The following is a 25683-nucleotide window of genomic DNA, read 5'->3' on the forward strand; positions in this document are numbered from 1 at the left end:
TGAGCATTTACCTAGGCAATAATGTAATTTCCCAGCTAATAGATTTTCATTTTTAGATATGATTTATTTATCATCTTTGCTGAAGCTTCAAAGTATTCATTATGTAAGGTTCCAGACCTGAATTTGTGTTATATTAAATTTCTTTAAATAGATTTATCAATTTAAAAATGTGCTTATTCGTGTGTGTGCTTCCAACATGCACCCCTAGCAAACTTTGCAAGATAACTTTGTAAGTTGACTTTCAGAACTCTGGTGCCACGTGATTCACCTTCAGGTATATGAAAATATTCAGAAGTTAACCAGGTCCATAAACAGCAAATACTAAAAAACATAGAAACATACTTAAAGTTAAAATACTTTCACCAAAAATACTATTTTCTATCCCTTAAGTATCCACCATTTTTATATTGTATCTATATTTTTGTTCCTTGCTCTTACAGTTTTTTTTTTTTTTAATAGGTGGCATCACACTGTTAACAGAATAGTTCTGTAGGGCCTGGGTTCCTAAAAGTGTTGGTACAGCGGGACACACTGAACAAGGGGTCAGATTGTGGTGCGCAACTCCAGGACTTGAGGACCACATACAGACGACATTTTATGGTATCTTACCTTAGACGCAAGAAAATCTATTAGGCTCACTAAGCTAGTTGTTTTCAGTAAAGGGTACACAGAAATCCTGTGAGCAGTTCTTAACGCCTCGATCTTTCCATCAATGGGTCTGAATATATATATATATATATATAAAAATATATATATTCATTACCAAGGAGGCAATAAACAAACCCTTTGAGGGGACATGTACTAAACACTAGGGAAAAATGGCCAAACGTGTAAAACATCTCATAGTAAGAAGTCACTAGAAGGTATTTCCACCTCATTTTTACAGAATATATTTTTGTGTTTATTGTAATAATATATTGCTCCAACGTGTGTGAACTCTAGACATTTAGAAATGTTTTGTGAAAAGTATACACCTACTCATACCATGTGCAAATAAAATAGAACAAAAAATGCATTTACAAACACTCAAAAATCAGAAATTGTTGTCTTGCTGTGTTTTTACTGTAATTGGGATAAGTATCACTCTGAAAAGAAAATTCCAGCATAATATTTTTATTTGCACAATTAATGCGTATTAATTAAAGGTACAGGCAGAAGAATGAGAGCTGGACACTGAAACCATGAAAGCAAATGTATCCAATGGTATGATATTGGACTCCAATGTTAAGCTAGCAATCCTACATAGACACCAAAATACAATTTTAGAGTTTTCACATTTACTTTGAAACTGCTACATCTAAAATGATTATCACAGAAAACGAACAAACTCTTAATTCTAATGACTTTCTTGGACAGAAAAGCAAAAATGGAGCGAATATAAAGGGAAGAATACAAACAAATATATTCTTCTGTGTTTGATTGGAGGAAGCGAATTTGGTGATATGTGTATAGGGGGAACCTGACACCAACCAGACTCTGATTATGGTCTCAGAAGATGGAAAGAAATATCACTTTTATTATATGGCACAGGTGCAAGTATAGTTTAAAAAAAAAAGTGCTTCTTGCAGCAAATAGTAAATTAAATGTAGATCAACCATCCCAAGTATAAACAGGTTGTAAGGAATGGGGTCTGACATCTGTCCAGCATAGCAGTGGTTCTGTGATTTAAAATTACACTTGCAAAAGGTTTTCAATACTTGTATTTTTAATACAAAACAATAATGCATGCAGTAAATAAATACAGTTAAACATAAATTAAAAGTTGCTACAGAATGCGATCACATTTTTAGTACAGGGTACATTCCTGACTCAGCAGGTAGTTAATCTTAATACTGTTTGGCAAAAGTCAATATCTGAAATAAACGTGTTCAATTACCATGACTGTACCAAGCACACAATGCTGGCATTTTTTTTTTACATTCAACTAGCTACATATGTGTTTAAAGAGTAGATACCCTATACAAGGGGCTAATCATGAATTGATTGACTTTCCTGCACTCTTTAAGTGCCTCTTGCCTAATGTTAAAACAAGCTTTTGGAAAGTGTTTGGAGTCTATGGAGTTTCACATAATGGAAAGTAAATAAAAAACGAGGTGACTGTTCTTAATACCAAGCGTACATGTGCTCTGACTTTTGCATTGTTGCTCTATTTTTATTAATATACTATTATATTTCATTCTTAATACCAACAATGTACTGTTGCCTTTGGTGTATCTTATAAAAACATATGAAGTACATTATGCGTTCTTGTTGTTTTTTGATGAGTTACTACATCAGTTAGCTAAAGTTTTTAGCACCCATTAATTCATTTTGCATTACTTTGCATAACTTTTATCATAGTTAGCCACTGTGTTCATACAAGTCTGTTCTCATGACATTCTGCTTACCCACTTACTCTAAATTTAAAACGTTTGATCTCAATGATCAAACAGAATCAGAAAGGTTCATCTTAGCCGTGAACCATGGTTATGAAACGTGCACTTTCTGTACTGTAAAATCTCAAACTCTTGTCCTTTTCGCTTCTCTGCACTGCTCATCCAATCGCTGAAATCACTGTTAATAACTGCCTTGCAAACCCTGCCTTTCTCATTTCTAAGCAGAAGCCAAATGAGTCATTAATTTAAGAGAGGAACAGCTGCTTCTTTGTAAGAAAGCGACACAATCAATATCCCGTCATGTAGCAATCTAGTGTCCTGGAAAGTTTACTGTGAGTGGCACTAAGGCATCGTGTGATGTGTCATTCATTTAGTTGGCCTTTTGTGAATGTGTGAGATATTTGTTTCTTCAAATTGCACAATACGCAATTAGGTGCAGACCTGTTTGCTAATTTGAACTCAGATTTAAAGTCATCAGACATGCATACTAATGATAAGCCAATGTTGCTTCAGTAGAGCATCACATAATATCTGGTTTTAAAGCATCTAATAAATTGATCAAGTATCTTTTTAATGAGGTATCACGCCCTACAGGGACATATAAAAACTCAAAGTACTGTTTTGAAGTTGCAACACCTTTCAATTACAATTTGCATTCTATTATATTAACACATTCGATTTTAATATTTGTAACATTTATTTTTTTTAATGGAACATTGCTCCTGTGATGACTCAAAAAGTTCTGATTTTTTTTTTTTAAAGATCAAATAAAACTAAAAGCTTGTGACCTTTAAATCTCAGTATGCCATAAAGTATTCATTAAATGTCTGATGAGACAGGAAGATTGTGCTTAAGTTCAGTTTATGCTCAAGAAGAGTTTAACCCAATGTGAAATATCCATGGCTTGACCTCAGACACCTAGGCAAAGAACAACAGATAGGGTATGGGCAAGACAAAGCTGACCTACTGAGTCATGCCCAATGTCTGCTGTGGTAATGTAGGCAAGTGTATTGTTGGTTTACGTATCTTGGTAGAAACACAAGAATCGATACGAACTTATTGGTCCAAGAAAAATAGTCAAAATATGTTTATGATACCTTTAGGGAACCAATATTTATAGGGTGAGATGTAGAGGGATGTATGTTTTTAAGGCTTCAGAGACCCTGTATTCAGATGTAGCATCTTGCTGCTTGGGCATGTTGGTTATCACCTTAATGCTTCCAATTTTCAGCTGTTACAGATCCCAAGCTATATATATTTTATCAATATCCCTGCACACCAATATAACAGCTACAATCTAGAAATTTGTTTAGGGTCGCCTCATATAATGTAAAACGGAAATGACCATTGCCGTCACACTGGTGATTAACAAGAAACCCTTTTTTGTCCCTGTAATGGACATTTGGCTGGACAGAGCAGACATGGAATACCAATTTGGCTTTTAAATATATAAATCCAAAATTTACATAACGATATAACATAGCAGACAGGTCTGCACCACAGTAAAGTAACTTGCATAGCAATCATTTCAAGCTTGATATATTTCTTATACATGAAAAAACAATGTATATAGATACAAAATAAATTCCCACCACAATGGTAGCAATATATATCACATATTTGTCACGGTATAGTTTTATACAAAAATAACTTTAGTATTTATCTGTAAATAAGTTTTTTTTAGCAATAGATATTATAGATGAAAACAGCTTCTTATAATAATATACATAGCTTATTAAAGCGGGATATTAGCTGGAATGCCACAGTGCTATTTTGTCAATGAAGTAACAGTCTGTGCAAACTTCTACTTTAAGGCAAGAGCATTAAAAAAACATCGCTTTAATCTTTGTTGTGAGAACACACCATTCTGTGACTTTAAAAAAAACACAAAAAAAAAATAATTGTACTCAATGTACTTAAAACAGTGGTAATGGCCCAGCGTGTCAGCTAATTTGCTGCCACCAACCGGAACCCGTATAAACAGCGAGCTTATCCAGCAGATACCAGTGTGAAATAATACGTGCCAGCACCACACAACATATCTCCCATGTTACACAGTTCCAAATAGCTTATATTGTACATAATTTACCTTGAACAAAACAAGGGTCAGTTATCAAGGACCATTTATTGATGCAATAAAAAAAGGATTTTTTTTTTAACGAATCAGATTCATTTTTGAATGACAGATGTTCTCCTTTTAAGGATAAAACATCTACTACCAGTAGAATTAATGCAGCTTTTTAAAGCGCTTGTCCATTCACTTTGTTGTTTAATATAGTGTCATACAGTTTTATGATTTATCTTCCAGATTCATTTTTTGCATTTGCATGCCAGTATATTATCTTTTTGGAAATCCAAAATGGCTGCTTATTTAATTTGACATAAATCAAATGCGATCTCTAGTAAGTTATTTGAGGTAAACATTTTTTTGGGGGGGGGGTCCCCTTTGCCAAGTGCTGTGAAAGTCTTAAGTGCGTTCTCCAGATACTTTATGGGCAGACTAGATGGATACTCATCTGCTGTTAAATTCTTACGACCAGTTTTCATTTTTGTAAATACAATCTGCATTGCAAATCCATTATGTTCCAAGCTTTAGGAATATGAATGCCAGTGGGAAGACATGCAGCGCATCCCCTTCAGGCACTCAAAAGGTTAACATATACACCATTTAGGTTTAGTTACTAAGACTCAATGGAAATGTTATAGTAAGTTGTATTAATGCTTTCAGAGAATAAGCTACAATTACAAATTACAACGTGAAAGTGAGTTCGGTCTTCTGCTTATGCATTAAACCGATTTCTGTTGGAATCGCTGGGGATAAAGCTCAGTGTATGATTCTTTACGAGACAGACTTCCTCATATTTCACTGAAAATTAATTCCTGCCAGTGCTGTCTAAATAGAAAAAAAAATCCTTTTAAAAATTTAATTTTCCCTTGCCATTGAGACTGGACACTTAATCATTGAAATTTCAGTATATCCAAACAAATGGTTTGAGTCATTCTCTTTATCTTTTTATCTTCACTTGGACACACACAATTTTTTTCATTTAAGGAAAGTTTCACACCCTTTCATTGCCAGCAGGGTTTAAAATGATTGTCCAGTCTTGGTGTATTTAACGATGGAGCAGAGAAACCATTCTCAAGACTTTTGTTAACATTTTAGAAACAAAATATATTTATATACATTTGGAGAATTAAATGTACATATATATTACATATACCTAACAGAATGACCAGACTAATAAATTACTGGAAACATACAAGATGCCTGGCGCCTATCCACTGTGCAGGGGTATGCAGGCAGCACCTGGTTGGAGCAGATGGTATCCATTAAATTTCTAGTGTCTGGAGTACATGTTATCTGTAAAAATAAAAAGACATGGCATTTGTAAAGTGCATGAGTATACTGAGGGATGTGAGTCTAATTGGGTCGGGTTTTCCCTTACCTCTGTGATACTCTGGATTCACATTCTCATATATAGGAAACAAGGGATTATCCTGCTCGTTGCGCAGCTTTCTTGCTCTCAAGACATCTCTGACACACTGGTGCAAGTAAAGATACTGACACTGCAGAGAAAAATATAAAAAAAAAAGTTTTAGGTAAAGTTTGATGTGCCTTAATAATTCAGCATAAATGGTCATTTATTAAAATTGCTAACATAATACACTGTTCTCACAACAGAGGGCAATGCTTTTAAGGGGATGTGGATAGAGACAAGGATGACCTATTGACAGTTGTTTATTTACACTAATTAAGCATACTAATTGTTATTAAGTACAGTTGCTTCTGCTAAGGTGCACACTAGTGAGCTTGGTGATACCTTTGTCCATTCCAAACTAGAATGGAAGGCCACCAGGCTTTGACTTAGAAACAGAATTTTGTATTAATAGAGTGTTGGACTATTGGACTTATTGTGAAGGTCCCCCTTTTGCCACCAAAAAAGCCCTGACCTATCGAGGCATGGAAAGACGTTAGCAGCAGATTGTTTAAGTCCGGTAAGTTGCGAGGCGGGGCCTTAATGGATGCATCCTGGTGCCATGTGTTCTCCAGGTGAGTGACCCACATGCACCCGGCCATCCACGTGATATCAAAGAAAACGTGATTCATCAGACCAGGCCACCTTCTTCCATTGCTCTCTGGTCCAGTTCTTATGTTCACCTGCCCATTTTGGGTGCTTTCAATAGTGGACAGGGGTCAGCATGGGCACCCTGTCTGGTCTGTGGCTATGCAGTCCAATATGCAACAGGTTGTGATGCACTGTGTGTTCTGACACTTTTCTATCAGAACCAGCATTAACGTTTTTAGCAATTTGAGCTACAGTAGCTCATCTGTTAGATTTGACCACACGGGCCAGCCTTCGCTCCCCATGGTTCACTACTTTTCCTTGGATCACTTTTGAAGATTAACCTCTCTTACCTCTGTTTGCACCATGTGAACCCGGTGAAGTCGGAGATCATACACTGCTCCATAAATGTCAACTGAGTCTTTTGTGTCCATCTGTTGCAAGATTCTGTCCAATGCAATAAATGTGCCTGTTCGGCCAACACCAGCACTATAAATAAACCCATAAGACAGGCAACTTCAATTTCTGCCCTCCAGTTTTGAAGTTTTATTTATGTCTACTTTATTTTTTTATGTTACAGCTTTTGCAAGTTCTACATCAACCAGAAATTGTATTTTGGAATGTAAGTGTCATTAATCTATCACTACGGAAAAAATATCCCAAAATATTATGCATCTGACAGCAACATGACAAAAAAGACTACACTTTTTATCAGTCAAAACAATTGGGTCCTCTTTGCTAATCAAAGCAAAGCATACGGTCTGCAGGAGAGACATAACAACACTAGAGTATGGGGTAATTGATATGAAATAAAGACACAGGATGGGTGTGGGTATAATGAAGGCTAGATATGGGTAGAAGGAGATACATAGCGAGAGAGCTTGTTCAATGGATGGGGGATGAGAAAGTAAAATAGGATAAACTGAGGCATGAACACTTAACATAAATGAAATCAAGCAGCAGGTTCAACTAGAACGCTATTTTAAATAAGGTATATATTAGATATCTTATCTCGGGTTGTACCTGCAGTGTACCACAGTAGGGCCAGCTCCTGGGGATCTGTTAATGTAATCTCTGACAGTTCTAACAAACTGGATCAAAGATTGAGTGGTTTCTGGAACACCATGGTCGGGCCACACTGTGTAATGGAAATGACGGACTACCCGGGCAGAATCCAATTGATCTTCCTATAAAACAAAAGTTAAATGAGATGAAACTGAATTGAGGTAAGCATTGTAATCATGCAGCATTGACAACCTATGCTCATAAATAAAAATGTTTAAATAAGTACATTCTTCTTCGTGGCTGATTCTGTTACATAAATAACTACAAAAAAAGAAAGTACACCCTCAGTTTTACATATCAGGACTATTCCTTAGCAGTCTAAAAATAGGTAAAAACAACCTCAGATGAACAACAGCACATGACATTGCAACACGTCATGATTCAACAAAAACCTACAGGTCACAAAGACACATAAGAAGTCTTGGTAAAGCCCCCCAGCCACATGTCCTACTACACCCCCTAAAACAAAGGGGTCCATTTGAAACGTTGGTTGGTATGTGGTAAGGAGTGGCGGGGCAGTGTTCGTAAACGTATCCCAGATCCTTTGTTGTATCTGTTTATGAATGTTACATGTTAAGTTAATTCTAGGATCGTTTGTATTTAGAAAGTTAATAATATATACCATGCATTCAGTACAGTACTCTACATAATGTCTGAAAAGCTGCAAGCAAACTAGGTTATCAGAATAACTTTTATCTTCACTGTTATGTTAACTGAAACCTGTGACAGCCCCTTTACATATAGAAAAGGGCACAAATCCCGGTGATAAATGACCCAAAAGTTTTGCAGAGTCAGAATTACATATTGTGAACTTTTACATCGATTTACAGCACTTGATAAATGAGGTCCGGTAGCTGCGGAAACGTTCACGACATTTAACCTCAGTACAAGAGAGAATATCTTACTGTGCAAATTCTGAATTCCCTTATCGTCCATTCAGGAAGCACAGACTCAGACAGCATCTGGACGATGAGGTCCCCATAATACAGCGAATCTTGGTCAAATGGCCAGTAGTGGTCACATTTTACCTGCATGACAACAAAACCAGTTTAGCCAGTTTAGGAAATGACTGACAATGTGTAAATTAATAGAATGTTTTTTTTCCACAACATAGAAAACATCATCTAATCACTCGTGATTGAAGTTCTAAAAATCGTTTTGCTCTCTGCATTTCCGATCTGGCACACATTAATATATGCACCCTGAGTATTACTATAGCCCAGAACAAAAAAGGTGAACAGCAGGAATGGACTTAGAGACTAATGTTTAAATCCCATTTATTTTGCAGCATAACACACGGAAAGGCATTTTAAAGGTTATGCTGACATTTAAAATCACATATCTTACAAACATTAAAAAAAAAACAAATTACACAGTAAAAAAAACAGTATATTTTGAGGTTTGGGGAACATTCTATTTTGAAAAATTTGGACACAAAAATATGCAAATATCACAGTATCCCAAGTGCTTTGAACCAGTAAATCACTCTTGGGTGACTATGTTTATAAAAATACACTTTGTTTTAATTGTCCCTGTGATACATTTGCATTTTAATAATCTATGATATGGCATCTATCCACCATAATACCTCATTTCACTCTGTTCTGCATTTTTTAGCTCCTCACTCATTGTCCTTTCTCGTATTTTGGATATCTAGTTCCTGACTTTTGGACCGTCACTGTCTTCGGGATTACAGCCTTGTCCTCCAGTCCTGTTGTTTTGTCTTATCTCTGTACTGTAATACTTTACCCAGCTCCAGACCATTCCCTTCATTTAGGATTTCTGATGAGGTGTTTCAAGGCCCTGTGTTTGAAATCTATCTTTAAAGCGCTTTGCAATAGGTGTCACTTACCCTTCCTTTCTCTACACACTGTGTCACCATCACAATGTTGTGAACATTTTGCTCCCACGCCATTTTCCAAAAGTCATCTTTGGTACCAGGAAGCGGGCCTTGTGTGGCAATATATTCCCTACGGAAGCTGTTACCCTATAAAAAGAATTAGAAATACAAATAAATATATAGTATATAGTATAGTATATAGGTAAACATAAGAAACTCTTTGTGTTTTTTGAGTGTTAATGAAATAAAACAGTTAATACAATTAAAAAACAAAAATCCCATACCAGTGGGTTATATATGTATATATATATATATAAATATATATATATATATGTACATTTATAAAATAAATGGCCTTTTTGACCACATATGAGTAGCTTAGATTAGTTGGTAGCCAGTGGCGACTCTAGAAACAATATATAGGGGGGGCACACAAGATACCACAGTCAAACTGGGGGGGCATTAATAATTTCCAAAAGTAATGTGCTATGGAATTATACTTTTGTTATTGGGCTAAAATAATACTTGATCATTCAACATGGAAAGCCTGAAGCCACAATTGAGTGCGACTAATCCTTGAAATAAATAGTATAACACAATAAATAACTTTTCCACTAAATGATTTCAGGGCCTTGTAACGTTTTGTCCCCTGAAGTCACTACAACTTCAGGAGGGCATTTTATCTCTGGATAAATATAAATTAAATAATTCCTACTGTAAGTTAAGTGCTAGGAAACAGATGACCAAACACACACACCAACACAGGCTCTGTCACACCGACACCCAGACACACACACCAGGACAGGCTCTGCCACACCGACAACCAAACACACACACCAGGACAGGCTCTGACACACTGACACCCAAACACACACACCAGGACAGGCTCTGCCACACTGACAACTGAACACACACCAGGACAGGCTCTGCCACACAGACACACACACACCAGGACAGGCTCTGTCACACCGACACCCAGACACACACACCAGGACAGGCTCTGCCACACTGACAACTGAACACACACACCAGGACAGGCTGTGTCACACCGACACCCAGACACACACACCAGGACAGGCTCTGTGACACAGACACACACACCAGGACAGGCTCTGCCACACCGACAACCAAACACACACACACACACCAGGACAGGCTCTGCCACACAGACACACACACACCAGGACAGGCTCTGTCACACCGACACCCAGACACACACACCAGGACAGGCTCTGCCACACTGACAACTGAACACACACACCAGGACAGGCTGTGTCACACCGACACCCAGACACACACACCAGGACAGGCTCTGCCACACAGACACACACACAACAGGACAGGCTCTGTCACACCGACACCCAGACATACACACCAGGACAGGCTCTGCCACACTGACAACTGAACACACACACCAGGACAGGCTCTGTGACACAGACACACACACCAGGACAGGCTCTGTCACACCAACACCCAGACACACACACCAGGACAGGCTCTGTCACACCGACACCCAGACACACACACCAGGACAGGCTCTGTCACACCGACACCCAGACACACACACCAGGACAGGCTCTGTCACACTGACACCCAGACACAGACACCAGGACAGGCTCTGCCACACAGACACCCACACACATCAGGACAGGCTCTGCTACACCCACATCCAAACACACACACACACACACACACACCAGGACAGGCTCTGCCACACCAACACCCAAACACACACCAGGACAGGCTCTGCCACACCAACACCTATATACACACACCGAGGACAGGCTCTGCTACACTGATAACCAAAAACACACAAACAGCAGGACACAATCTACGTCACAGACGTCTACATCAGGATGGATTTTTCACACTGCATTGTCGTTTATACCCCCCTTAGTGTTTTTGCCCCTTGTGTATTGATGCCCCTGCTGCCCATATATATTAACATTAGCCCCAGTTGCAGATAGCAGGTATAGATCAACACATGAACACACAAACCAAGCTTTGCATGTATAGATCAACTGAAATTCACCTGTGATCTCAAATAAACAGAATCAGACATACAAATCCTGTATTTGCAGGTATACAATAGTATATGAAACGTAGCATTGCAGGTATAGATCAAATAAATACATGGAAACAGCATTGCAGGTATTAATCAACTGAATAAGACATATTAACCCTGTATTTGCAGGTATACATAAATAATGTATGGAAACAGCATTGCAGATATGGATCTACAGAATAACACAAAAACCCAGCTTTGCAGGTATAGATCAATTGGAATTCACAAAAAAACACGTAATTAAAAGGTATATTTAAAACCCCCTAAATTACACGCATAGATCACAGGTTGCATATCCCAAAGCCAGCCCTGGCGTCCACACTGCAATCACACTCCTATCATACCCAGGCAACCAGTAAATGCTAGTACCTAGGCATGATGGGACTGTGCTTGCTGTTAGCAATCACACTCCTATCATGCCAAGTCAGCCAGTACATGCTGGTACAGGGTGGCTGTAAGTGATGTGTAGACCCCATACTGCTGGCAGCATAAATACACAAAGGGGGCAGCTAGCTAGGTTTCAGCATGTACTGGCTGACTTGGCATGATAGGAGTGTGATTGCTAAGAGCAATCAAAGTCCCATCATGCCTAGGTTCCAGCACTTACACATCCAACCAGTAAATGCTGGAACCTAGGCATGATGGGACTGTGATTGCTGTTAGCAATCACACTCCTATCATGCCAAGTCAGCCAGTACATGCTCGAGGTGCGGCCCGCGTAGGATCGGTTGCACTGGCTGGCGATCTTATGCGGGCCGCACCTCGAGGTCTCGCGGGACGCATGTTGGACGCCCCTGCCTTATTACTTTCTAACCCCCTCTCCCTCCCTTATCACTTTCTAACCCCTCTCCCTACTCACTATCTACCCACCCCCTTTGTAGTTCTCTCACCTTTAGGTCCAGCGATGGAGCACGAGACTTCTGTCTTCGTTCTCTGCTGCGGTGGCCGCTGCTTCGCGCCGAAATATGACGTCATATTTCGGCGCTCAGGATGAAATGCCGGCACCGCGATGGAGGTAGAGGCCTCGTGGAGGAGAATGAGGGGCGTCGAGCGGTTGCTTGGCGCCCCTCTCTCTCCTCCACATTAAAAAAAAAAAAAAAAAAAGACGGGATTTAAAGTCGCATTGCGACTTTTTTCCGAATTCGGCAGGGGGGCAACAGGGGGGGCAAGGATTAACCTGGGGGGGCAATTGCCCCCCCTTGCCCCCCTGTAGCGACGCCACTGTTGGTAGCTCACACCAACAAAAAATCAAGTATGAAAATGATTAGAGATTATAAATAAGTACATGGAGGAAACACCAAATCCATGGGTATAAAATATTTTTTTGTATTGCTGCAAAACAATGAAATAAGACATTCTACAGAAACTGAACCGGCGTATACCGGTGTATAGCTTGCATTGATGTAATCCGAGCAGGGGTCATCATCCACATTGGAAAGTTTCACTCGTGTCGAATCATCTGCAGAAACAAAAGAATGTAACTATTACCAGAGCAAACACATTCACAGATATAGACCATGTTAATGATATTCGGATTGCTTGTTAACATAAAATAGCTTGATATATGTTATATGTTTACAGCATTAATAGGGCATAAATACACATTGATTTACAGGACTACAGTGTCACTTTCTGAAGCTTATATGTACAGAATATAAATGAGTATTTCAGTGTAGCACAGACCAATGCAATGCATGATCAGTTATCATACTTAAATCTGCAATGGTGGAAACCTCTAACGTATGTATTATCATGTAGTGAGACAATTCTAAACAACAGTTGTTTATTTATATCTTTGTCATTTATGCAAGTACATAAACATATTGTAAAGTTTTAAATCACACACATAATTTGTATTATTAAAAGCATAATCCATTTGTGATTGCTTAAATGTCTGTTCACGTGCATTAAGAACGAGTCTGTCCAAGTGCAGTTTTGCATACGAAAAAGCTTAACAAACATATAAACTGTATATAATTAGTATAGTTTATTTGTATAATCTTGTATAAATGCCCCATTTAGTTTCCTGTATACGACACTGTAGTAGTAATTGGGATTTTAGACTATTGGATTTACTGGAAAAAAACTGTTTAACTATTACTAGTAAGGAAACATTTGCTCAACATTTGGCAATGTTGGCAATATCAGTAAATGCTGCTTTAAAGAAGAATAAAAAGCTGCCACCAAGAATCATATATATGTATGTAATCGAAACAAAGAAAAGAATAGCACAATGATTACTTTAAAACAAAAGAACTCACAAGGTAATATGTTGTTATAACGATTTTTCCCTCTGTTCTCTGGTAAAAGTGCTGTATCAAAAGACTGGTTCCTTCCAACATCTTTAAGATCCTGAAAGACACAATGCAAGCTCAGTGCCTTTGCTCTCACACATCAGTTGGGTTGCCACCAAACTCAAGCATTACCCTTTTTTGTGGCTTAAGGGGATCTCACCTCATATTCTTCAGACAGCAAGTAGTTAGAGTCTGCTTGAAGCTTCGTGAAGTGCACTTCAAATTGGTTTGTCTTGATTGGGCTACAATATCAATATAAAAAAACATGATTATAATTCAATCTGCTATATATATCGATAAATAAATATACATATATATCCTTTTTACATTTTAAGCTTGCCTTACCTGGATGTTTTTCTGTTCCTGTAAGGAAAATAATAAAACAAATGAATATTTCTGTAATGTTTGGGCCTTTTTCATTGCGTGGAAATAAGGTAAGATATCTCTTACCCTTTATGTCCAACATTTAGGTGTACCGACGATGACCTTTCTCCCCTTAGTCGGGCACTCATTGCATCCTGATTGTTCCTGTAATTTAAAGGGGATTTATTGTACCTCACTGAAATAAATTATACACTGAAATAATAATTTTCAAATGTAAAGAAGCATTTACTCTGCATTATTTTCTGTAAATCAGAGAAAAGAATAGCTTGTTAATATGCTTATTGTAATTCCACTTTACTTTGCTTGGTGGTTGCATGTTTCTTATTATTCAAACCCTAGAGAGAGTTCGAAAGCTCTGAACATCATCAGCACAGAATTGTTCTTGGCTCATTTTAAAGGGATTACTTGCTGATATGTTAGAGCAAATTAATTTTTGTTGTCTGTTTGGGATTAAACAGCTATAACAAATCAGTAAAATAGGTTACCTAATTTGTTAGAAAATAGAGTTCAAGTATTTTGGAGAAATTGTTAAATCATATTCTTGCACAGAATCTTTCTGTTATTAAGAATGGTACGCTAAATGCTTTCTATAGAAACAAAGATTGATACTTTTTATGCGTGATTTGTAGAAAGTTAGCTGTGTTATATGTGTACTTACACTCTTCTGAATTTCTGTCGGCAGATTAGTAATAAAGTGACCGCAATAAGCATAACAACCAGGAATAAGCCAGCACTGACACCTTCTATAACTCCGACCAAAGGTTCTGGAAAAAAAAGAATTTTGGGGTTTTTCAAGAAAAGATGTTAACGGATTGCTCTTTACAACATATAGGTGCTATATGTAAAATATAATTATTATTAAATATAATTTATTATAATAAAACGATTTTTGTAAAAATATTGATTTCATATATATATATATATCAGGGTCTGGTATTAAAGCTACTCTGGGATTTTTTTAATGCTTGAAAGCACATGGTGTGTGGGTGACATGCTGTGCAAAGCCTTTTTCTTGAGTTTATCTTACAGCTGTCTTTGCCAATTAATAAAACTCATCACGATGTTCTTGCAGTGGATATAATGATGCTTATTAAGTAAAGCATATATTATTCTGTAAAATTGTCTTCTTTGAATACTTTCGTGTGGAAGGGAGTATATGAAATCGATTCTCACCTGCTTCTGTAGTGATTGGCAAAGAGAAGTACGTTTCTGTATACAAGGGTTCTGGGAACTCCCGCAGATCTTCAGAAAAGAGTTGAGTAAAAGCTCTGATGCTAATTCTGAAATTTGAAAGAACTGCTATTTATGAAGGAATACTGAAAATTATCATAAAAGTCTCAACACATTTATGAAGTTTATAAATCTCACAATTCTCAGAGAGGTTCAGGATGACTCCCTCACTTAGTAATTTGTGTAGAACATTCAATTATTTATGTATAAACTAAAAGTGTCCAGTGGTTTATGAATCAACTTCATTACACACCAGGTCTCATTTTTGTTATTCATTATCTACAAAGACTTGCTTTTTCCTTTACACACAGGCGTATCAGTGTTTGCACTGACCCACAAAAAAATTATCACATATTATTTTACAGTTAGCTCCACAGCTTGGAGAGATGTACAATGTGTGTGTGTGATGTTAAGAAATGTGCATAGGATAAGACCCTTTCTGGCAAAAGCAGAACATCTCTTAATCTATCATCTATCCATTTCTCTCTGCAGAAAAGAATAAAAGGAAAGAGATGGCAGACACGGCGTGATAGAATACATAAAGGTGGGGCAGCAGGCATAGAAGAATATGAAGGCAGAAATAGATGCCAGGCATGGAGGATTATAAGACAAGGGGAAAAAGAGGGTAGAAAATAGAAATGGAAAAATAAAGGACAAGAAAGAAGAGATAGCAGGCATGGAGGAATATAAGGCATAAAGGTGGGGTGGCAGGCATGGAAGAATACAAGGCATATATGGTAGCGGTGGAGGGAGAGATGCAATGGATCTAGGAAATGTGGGTGCAATCTGTTGCTGTGGGTCACGCTATGGTGTTGTATCTGGTGCCGTGGGGTTACAGCTGGTGCTGTGGAGTTATGTTGAGTGCTCTGGATATTTCTCTGGTGCCGTGAGTTTATATCATGTGCTGTGGTTTTACATTCTGCATGTTTTCTTTTTTTATAATTCAGTTGCAGTGCCTCGATCACTATGAATAATGTGGTGCATTCAATAGTATTAACATAAATGGCAACACTCAGATCAAACAATGGCAGCTTGATCCTTATATTAGGCTTTTATATCAGGCTTCTCAACTCTTTTTATGCCTGTGGTGTATGTGATAATGACTATGCCCCTCGCCTTCATGATATGGTCACAAAGGGGTGCATAACTAATGAAAAATATTAAAACGTATGGATCCCAATACATTAGTAATAGGGCCTTCCTCTGAATAAACACTATTAACCACAACCTTCTGTCTTCTATTACTCAACCATTGCCTTATCCATACTTTGTAAATGTATGGTTATTCAGCTACTATAACGTATAGTAGTGTTGGTAACCAAAAAGAAGATTTTATCTAATCCATCTGTAACTTTGGGTTGTCATGGAGAAATAACAAATTCATTGCTTCATAATCAAAAGTAAATTTAACAAAAAGCTGTAATCTTATAATATATGGGTGCCAAACAGCTACTGTAATTCTAACCTGTAGGATGTCCTAGGCTTCAAAGGTCCATCACAAAATGTATTTTGGTTTTGGTCACATTTTCCTCCCAAAGTCTCCATTTCACCTCCCAATTTAATTTTGAAACTCTGGATACTGAAGTCAGGGTTTTCAGCACATCTACTTGCAAAGTAGTTGGTCTGGTAAGTTTTGATAGAACTATTTGTTTTATAATCGGTATAAGATGGCAAAGGATGGCTTATTTCTGGGTGCCTATCTTCATTGCCTATGAATAGAAAAATTGTTATAAGGTCAATCAGAGCAAGTATAACAGCAGTTTAGGAATTAGATTGTATTCCTGATAAGTTTAGCCTCATCAGCAGGAGGGGGGAGACACTACCTATATATGCCTCACCCCTTGGACAAGGCTAATATTTTGCCCCTCCATAAAAAAATTCTGTGGAAGCCCATGACTAGCCTTTTTTTAAGTAAATGTGGAGTTTTTTTTACAAAAAAAAATAAATCATTGCTGATCATTGGAATGCAAATATTGTTCTTACTGTGGTTGTTAAGTGTGTAACCCCATTTGTGGGAAAAAATAATATTAAGTTCAAAGAAAGAAAAAAAATACAATTCATTTTATTGAAAACGTACCATCTGCTTCTGAAACAATCACGGTAAAGTATTTAATGGCTCCATAGGTGTCACTGAACCAGCTACAATTAAAACTGAAGTGGATTGTTGATTTACTAATGAATACGTCTTTTTTATTCACTCTGAAATGCAGAGAAGGTCTAGGAGGCCCTGAAAAGCAATGATCAAGTTGTATGTTAGAGAGATAAATAGACACACAAAAAGTAGTATATAATATCCATAGTTATCTCATGAAAAATCCCATAAATTGAAACACATCGATTTTCCCTTCACTTGTTTTCAAGTTTATGATTTTACCCTTTGAATCATATTTGATTGATTGACATAATCAGAAGTCTAAATTGGTAAAGAAATACTATCCTGACAACGTGTGATGAACACTTTTTGATAATCTGAGAATTTTTGTTATACTTACAATATTTTGTATTTTGGGCTCTTTGTAGAAAATAAATATTATGCACAACACGTGATTGCAGACAACAACAGCAGAAACAGAACAAATCAATATTTCACGACATGGCAAAATAATCAGTACTCACTATCTATCATGGTTATGGTGCTGTCTTCCACCACTTCGCTGGTCATGTCTGCAGAATGAACTTTAATGGACACCACATATTGTTTGTGAGGTACAAGAGTCATTATAGTGAGCATGGATTTGTCTTTTTCAATCCTTTTAGAGAATTCCACGTCATTTGTGCCATTTTTCTTGCACTCGATACTGTATCCATCAAAGTCAGAGTCTGGGGGAGTCCATGCACAGGAGATGGCGGTAGAATTCTGGGGACGGCAATGGAGGTGATGTATCCTGTCAGGTTCTAATGGGGAAAGAAAAAGAAATCACAATGCTTTATGCTAAATATGGTTTATATTTGCCAAAATAAACTCAAAAATAAAATTATAATACAAATAACATAACATGCATAAAGAGTGTATATGCAAGTACAAAATGATTTTTTCTAATTATTAATGTGCCTTACTTGTTCTCACAGTCCCGAAGATAGGTGCACTCAAAGACTTCTTGATGTTACCGCTGACACTTCTAACACTAAATGTGTAAAGGCGCCCTGGCCGAAGACCAGTAATGATTCTTCCCTTGGACTTGCCAATGCTATAAGGGTTAAACACCACCAATTGGTCTTTAGGAGTCCACTGAAGTTCAAAGTCATCATAGTCTGTCCAGTCTGGAGGCCCCAACCAAGTAATTGACACAGAAGTGTTCTTGATGTCAGCAAATGAAACTGAGTTGGGAGGTTTTGGAGCTATTAATGGTAAAGAAGACAGAACCAAAGGATTAAAAGATTAATGGATGCATATATTTTTGTTTTCAATATTAACAATTATTAAGAAATATCATAGAAGGAGAAGAGTAGTAATTACACATTATATATATATATATATATATATATATATATATATATATATATATACGAAACCCTATGCACACAGCAAAGAGGCACTAGAAGCCATAGAGCTTCTAATGCCTCTTTCCTGTGTGCATAGAGCTGGTTCTGCAATACATTTTTCTTTACCTGTTATTTTCTGTTCACAGAATGAGTACTTATTACTTAGTCTCATTAAAATGCCCATGTGAGGTACAAAATCATCTTTGCTTTGAGAAAATGAAAGTCAGCAGCTGGATAGTAATTGATTTCCCATTTCTTTAATGCATTACAATGTTGCACAAAAGTCCATTCATGTATAAAAGAGAACAGTGTAAGTGTACTGCAACCAATACCATATCTGTGTGGCAGTCTGAAAGGTCCGTCATGAAATAGACAGATGATAGTCTGGCATGACTGGAATGACCACCCTTGTAAATTTAAGACATGCTATTTGAATATTGGATGACACTGGATATTATGAGAGAGAGGACTTCACCTTTCTACATGCTGTATGTCACCAGAGTATTTCATGCAGATTTAAACATTTTTCGAAGAAGAGAATCAAGTCAGTGGCACAGCATCACAGCTATATAGTCCATTGTTTGGTTATAATATTGTGTAAGTGTATTTTGAAACTAATGTTGGTAAAATTATGCACTTTATTCTGTTTAGACCAAAAATATATTGTTTAAATATAGAATAAGACTGCTTAGCTTCCTCACAAGAGTTGGCCCCAAAAATCAGATTTTACTTTAAAAATGTGCCAATTCCTATTTATGTTTGAAAGCTACGTTGCAGCATCCTCACAGAGACTGAATTGATACTCTGTAGGTTCACAACGAAGGAATGATTTAACCTACCTGTGCTGGACTTGTTACTCATAAACAAAAATTCACAATACATCACAAATATATAACCTTCACTAAAGTTGCGGATATAGTGGGAAAGTAGTAATTCATAAAGACGCAAGCCCACATTAATATTTCCAACAGCAGCAGCTGATCTATCATTTATGTGAGATGTCAGATTTTTATTACAAATAATTTGGTGTTCGATTTTATGGGGTAATTAATGAAATAGACTATGGAAGTCGCACTCTTACTGCCACCTGGCAGTAATGACACCCACCTGTTCTTCCGCTAGCGGTAGCTCTGTTAGATAGATCACCACTGTGGGTGATGACAACAAGTGAGTACAATCGTCCTGGAACTAGACTCTGAAAATGCCATTCTCTCAAGTCGTTGCCATGTCTCTTTTCTTTCTGCGTTCCATTTGGATTATAGAGGATCAGTTCATAGGAGTCAACATCTCCCAGCGATGGTGTCCACGTAAACCAGAGGCTGTCAGATGTGTTTTGGTTTGAAGCTTGCAGAAATCTAACTGGTGCTGGGACTGCAAACAAAGAGAAATGTCCCAACTTAGCTATGCAGAATGTTACTAACCGAATAGTAAATCAATCACAGGGTCTAATGCATCCTACTGCCATTTAATATAGACACAACTTAAAAGCTGTGCACGAAACACTCATTTTGATTTGTCTTCTTTTTGCCAAATAGGCTGTACATTCTAACAGATAATCAGACAAGCTAATTAATAAATAGACGATGGGACATCCTGAAAGGCTTCATCTTTTGAATGACTGATACAATCATTACCTGTCCTTCCATGGATTGAAGACTCGTTGGTAAGTGGCCCACTGTGAGTAACAATCACCATTTTGTACAGACGGCCTGGCAGTAAACCATGGAATGAACAGTGTTGAAGGACTTGGTTTCCAGACTTCCGATCATGAAGCGTGTTATCTGGGTTGTACAGGAATATGTCATACGAGTCCAACTCTCCTTCTGAGCTGTTCCATGTAAATGACAGGCTGTCCGTGCTATTTCCTGTGATTTTTAATCCAGTTACCGCTGCCGGAACTGTAAATAGGAACCAAAACAAACCATCCTTACAATCGTCCACTATTTCAGCATATTTCACAAGTCAAACAGTTGATGGGAGAAAAGTAGGCAGGATGTTTTTATAATGTCAGATAAAATGGACAATTGAATAATTTAAAATCATGACCATTAAGAGAAAGATACTTGTGAGCCTGGAAAACCGAAATTCCAAGTATTCCAGCATTCGGTTTTCTGTGCTCAAGCATTACTTCTATACTTGACTATTAGATGACTCCTCATTCAGTACTTATTTGTAAAAAGAAAATACTAATTTGTCACCAAGTTACGTAGCTTACCATAGTTAGTTATTGTTAGAATAGTGACTCTATTTTACAGTATATATTATCTTCTTTGGAATGTTCTATTACACAGGTCAGGATTTTGCCTTTTATGAGTCTTGTAAGTATGCAATAATTACCTGTTCTCCCCACAGCTTCTTCTGGTGTGCTGAAAAGGCCTCCACTGATGGTAAAGACACGAATTTTGTATTTTTTCCCAGGCACCAGGTCTTCAAACTTGTGCGTTTTTGAGGTGGCTGGCTCCGTTTTATTACTTATAAGGGAGCCTTGCTCAGTAAGAAGAAGGATATCATATCTGTCTGCAATGCCCTGTGCACTCTGCCAGCTGACTACTAGCAAATGACTGGTGTAAACATTATCAACCGATAACTTGCGAACTGCTGCAGGAACTGGAAAAAAAATAACAAAAACTGTTTCTTAAAAAAAATAAATATATATATATATATATATATATATATATGCCATTTTATGCATTTTGCCCGAAACTAAAATTCTTAGAACATGTCCCTGTATTTATATATATATATATATATATATATATATATATATATATATATAAATATATATAGTAAATATAAAATATTTATAAAATATTTACTCCTTAAGTTTGTAGTAATGAAAACGGCATTGTAGACTTTTAATGGGTAAGGGTACTCCTCTGAAAGTGCTTTTGAGAATGAGTATAAAAAACTAATAATAATTTAAAGCATAGGATTATCATAGCTTTCTTTTAATAAAGATTGCTCATCCTTTCCTTAAGAAAAAAACCTGCCCAGCGTGTCCTAAAGAAAAAAGACACAGATGTTGAAATGAACAATTAAAAAGTAGAAATTGCCAAGTAATGCATATTTACTTACACGTTCGCCCAAGGGATGTTAGGTTTTTGTGCAAAGCCCCACTGTTTGTCTGTACCACAATTTTGTATTGTTCACCCGGATCCAGGTTGCAGAATGTATGTTCGTAGACATGCTTTGATATGGTCTGCGATTCTATTTGGTAGCTTTGGCGATTGACAGTCACAGTATATGAATCAACATCACCTCCACCAGGTGTCCAGTTCACTTTTAAGCAGCTTGTCATTCCGTTGGCTGTAATATGAATGTTCTTCACAGCACTGGGAACTAGAGAGAAAGAAAGTGTGTTGTTGTGATGCAAGACATGAATTGCACTCTCTACCCAGCAAATAGCAGATCTCTTATTTTATTCCTTGCTCTCGATGAAACCTTTAAGACGCCTTTTCAGGTTCTATGACTACAACTTATCCATGCCCGCATTTGTGCCACATGACAGTTATGTGTCTTACAAAAAAATACACTAATTAAACAAAAATGAACATAAATAAAGATATATTTCAGGGAAGAGTGTTGGCATTTAGAGGTCCTAAGGATGATGTTTGTAAGGCTGTTTTTAGTACAAAAGTGGGAATGATTAGTCCACTTTATTTCCTTCAGTCTTTATTTAATTAGTCCTCAACACTTTACACAATCTATTACTTTTGAGATAGAAACATTGGGCTTTACGAAGCTCATTACCGTTCCACTACCCGGGTCAGAGTCAACTCAGATTAAGGTATTTAAAGGAGTTCTAATCAGTCATCTTATTTTCTCCTGGCACAAAATGTACAGTTACACAGTTTATTAGGCTACTAGTTTACGGAGCTATCACTTAACTCTTTTTTTTTTATATAAAATATACAAATCACTGCTGCCAAATGATTTGATTTATCAGGACACCTGAGCACTGAGCAGAAACTGTACTAAATGTATTTTTTATTTATTTTTTGTTTCAGATTAAAAGCAAAGCTTCTCTGCCTAATGCATACTTTCCTATTAAACAATGCACTGCAATATTAGCAGTAAATCAGTTTGTTCTTGAACAGGATGTAATCATGCATGTGACTCATTACTTTAGTCATTTAACAGACGAAAAAGCTTTTTTTTGGCAAGATTTCTTTAAACGTGCCTCTTTTGCAACATAATTTCTTGTTATCTCATATTCTTGCACTTTTTCCATAACTGTTTTTTTCCCAGAGGGAGATGTCCCTGCTTATAGGCGGCAGATTGCTAAAGCGGTGGCATAAAGACCCCCTCGCTGTCCATTTGATGACATCTTTTACCACATTAGTACAATGGACAGTGTTAACAGAATTCCAAAATTACTTAAATACAAGTCAGTTTGCGATTCAGACTCTACTGTGTAGGTCAGCTGTAGAACAGATTCAAAATTTATGATGGGACAAAATCCTCCAGGCATATTTCTTTTTCTTTGTATTCCGAACTCTATGGATATGCTGGTTTAATGGCTTCTAATAAATATAGATTTGTTCCTAATGAGCCTCCTATATTACACCAATGTTTGATTGCCTATCCTTCCTGGTGGCTTTTTTTCTTTACATATTTTCATAGTTTTACCATTTATGGAAAAGAGACATTTTAACATGAAATGTGCCATGAGAATTCTAGTAACTGTCCTTTTGAATTTATTATATATATATATATATATATATATATATATCCTAAAACCTTTTGTAATGGTTTTAAACACAACTGGTGGGCCATTTGGTATGCTCTCTTAATGCAACATTTTTGGGGCGCAAGTCACTTTAACTGCCTAATTTCAGGAAAGTTTTAGCCCTGCCAGGAACTACTGCCAACAAGAGAAAATGTGAAGTACAAATTTACATCCGGGTAATTTTATATTTATGATATTATTATATTTTACTATATACAGTATTACTATATTATTCATTTTTCTTATATTTGTAATTCATCTATACTACAGAAGTGCAATATCTTGCCATTTAACGTCACATAAGCAAAGCTTTGTCGTTATCTTAGTTGTCACTGTTGCTCTGAATATTTTAAGTTCCTATCTTGTAGTAAGTCCATCGTGTATGCAACATTTTACCTGTTAAGCCCTCCACAAATGTTGCTTTTTGTGCGTCACCGCTGAACGTCAAAATGACAATCTTGTAAAGCCTTCCAGGGGTGAGGGAAGTGAAACGATATTCAGCAGCAGTATTGCTCAAAGTTATAGGTGGGAATACTTTCATATCATTGAAGAGCAGCTGGATTTCATAGCGATCCACATCACCGTCCGCTCTTGACCAAGTCACGTGCAGCTCTTCACTACTCCTGCTAGCTAGTGTGAGTTTCTTCACAGTCTCTGGGACTAGGAAAGAACAATTGATTCAATTATCTTCATGTCGGCAAGCATATTCCTTAAAGCATTGGTAATACCTTATTATAATTTAATCATATACGTAGAACATGACAAATTAACAGATACGATTGTTTATAACATTTATAGCAGCCAGTATAGATAAAGCAGTCAATGGGACTAGCACCGAAACACAATTAAACAAATATACATTTGGTATTGAACGTGAATTCTTACTGACTTTTGGTTTTCAGTCAATTACAAGACAAATCATGGAGACATAACACCAAAAATACCCAAAGCTTATCACATTCACACAGCGATATTTGAGCTTGTCTAAAGGTTAATTTGAGCAAGTTAAATACCCCATCATTAGTTACTGCCTTCTACTTGTTTATGTTTAGGATACAGTGATCAACGTATTGTAATGATATCTAAGACCAGGACATGTATTATATTTTACTCTCACATCGTCCCACACAGAGAAAGTGTACAACTTTAATAAAGCTTACTCTGTGAAATTGCTGAATGTGCCCTACCAGCGTGTTACAGTGTTGATCAACTGACTGATAAAGTAAAATACAAAAAGCTGCATCTCTTTATGAAACATTAAGCGTGTCATAAGCTGTTATATTGTTTTATTATTTATTCAGCAGTATACCTTTTATGGCTAATTGAGATTAAAACAAGCCAACAAAGCAGTGATGTTTGCTACGTTAACAGGTTTGTGAGTTAATTTGTGTAAAACTCTGCATGATTAATGATAAGTAAAACTCTGGTATGATGTTTATAGACAAGGTACAGTGTGTATCTTTTGGATATTTTAACTGTTGGCCAGTGCAATATTGGGTAAGTATGAATTATATATTCCTCAAACAGTAGATACTACATTGCAAACAGGACCTGATCCATTACATCTTTCCTTATCTAAGGGTAACGAAAGCAAACATTGCGCAAACCACAATCTGCACTGAGAAAAATGTTTTGTGTTACATTTGCTGATGACTTTAGCTAATGAAGTTTGCATTAAGGATACACATCTACAGGTTATTTAACAGGTACATAAAAAATCATTTTACAGAGTTACTACTTCATGTTAGTAGACTTACAGGTTCTACCACTGGCCATGGTGCTGGTTTCATATTTGCCACTCTTGGTACTAACAGTGACACTGTATAGTCTTCCCGGCACAAGATTTGTAAAGACGCATTCATTTTCTAATTTAGTGACTATTTTGGTTTGTATGAAGTCATTGTTGTTTTTAATGGTCACTTGGTAACTATCAAAGTCTCCAATAGCGCGGAGCCATGACACCTTGAGGTAGTCACTTCTTGCTTCGTTGCTCACTGCTAGCCCTTGGACAGCCGAAGGAACTGAAAAGAAATGCAGAATCGTATGAAGATGAATTTATAGTTATAGTTCAGATAGAAAGCAGTGTTTGTGTGTAGAAGTAATTTATCAAAAAGCATTTTCTATCCATGACATCATTTTATAATTAGCTTACAC

At 36.9% G+C, this 25683-nt stretch overlaps 1 protein-coding gene across 1 annotated transcript in view; it reads right to left on the minus strand.

Moving 5' to 3' along the window:
• Positions 1 to 295: 295 nt before the first annotated feature.
• The window catches only part of LOC149302716 (receptor-type tyrosine-protein phosphatase beta-like), a 56186-nt gene continuing 30798 nt past the window's right edge, over positions 296 to 25683 (minus strand). The window contains exons 12-34 of the mRNA XM_089481949.1: positions 25287 to 25550; positions 23926 to 24189; positions 21876 to 22139; positions 21138 to 21407; positions 20435 to 20698; positions 19908 to 20171; positions 18375 to 18656; positions 17934 to 18212; positions 17395 to 17544; positions 16783 to 17026; positions 15261 to 15367; positions 14746 to 14851; positions 14154 to 14231; positions 14049 to 14066; positions 13864 to 13945; positions 13671 to 13761; positions 12792 to 12868; positions 9357 to 9491; positions 8410 to 8532; positions 7463 to 7626; positions 6793 to 6928; positions 5822 to 5942; positions 296 to 321 (exon numbers count right to left, since the gene is read on the minus strand). Coding sequence (XP_089338075.1) covers positions 296 to 321; positions 5822 to 5942; positions 6793 to 6928; positions 7463 to 7626; positions 8410 to 8532; positions 9357 to 9491; positions 12792 to 12868; positions 13671 to 13761; positions 13864 to 13945; positions 14049 to 14066; positions 14154 to 14231; positions 14746 to 14851; positions 15261 to 15367; positions 16783 to 17026; positions 17395 to 17544; positions 17934 to 18212; positions 18375 to 18656; positions 19908 to 20171; positions 20435 to 20698; positions 21138 to 21407; positions 21876 to 22139; positions 23926 to 24189; positions 25287 to 25550 — 3809 coding nt within the window. The remainder of the gene's footprint in view (positions 322 to 5821; positions 5943 to 6792; positions 6929 to 7462; positions 7627 to 8409; positions 8533 to 9356; positions 9492 to 12791; positions 12869 to 13670; positions 13762 to 13863; positions 13946 to 14048; positions 14067 to 14153; positions 14232 to 14745; positions 14852 to 15260; positions 15368 to 16782; positions 17027 to 17394; positions 17545 to 17933; positions 18213 to 18374; positions 18657 to 19907; positions 20172 to 20434; positions 20699 to 21137; positions 21408 to 21875; positions 22140 to 23925; positions 24190 to 25286; positions 25551 to 25683) is intronic.

The sequence above is a fragment of the Sceloporus occidentalis genome, unplaced genomic scaffold, assembly GCF_023333645.1.
Source record: "Sceloporus occidentalis isolate IW3139 unplaced genomic scaffold, rSceOcc1.0.p SCAF_17, whole genome shotgun sequence".
In the NCBI taxonomy this organism is placed as follows: Eukaryota; Metazoa; Chordata; class Lepidosauria; order Squamata; family Phrynosomatidae; genus Sceloporus; species Sceloporus occidentalis.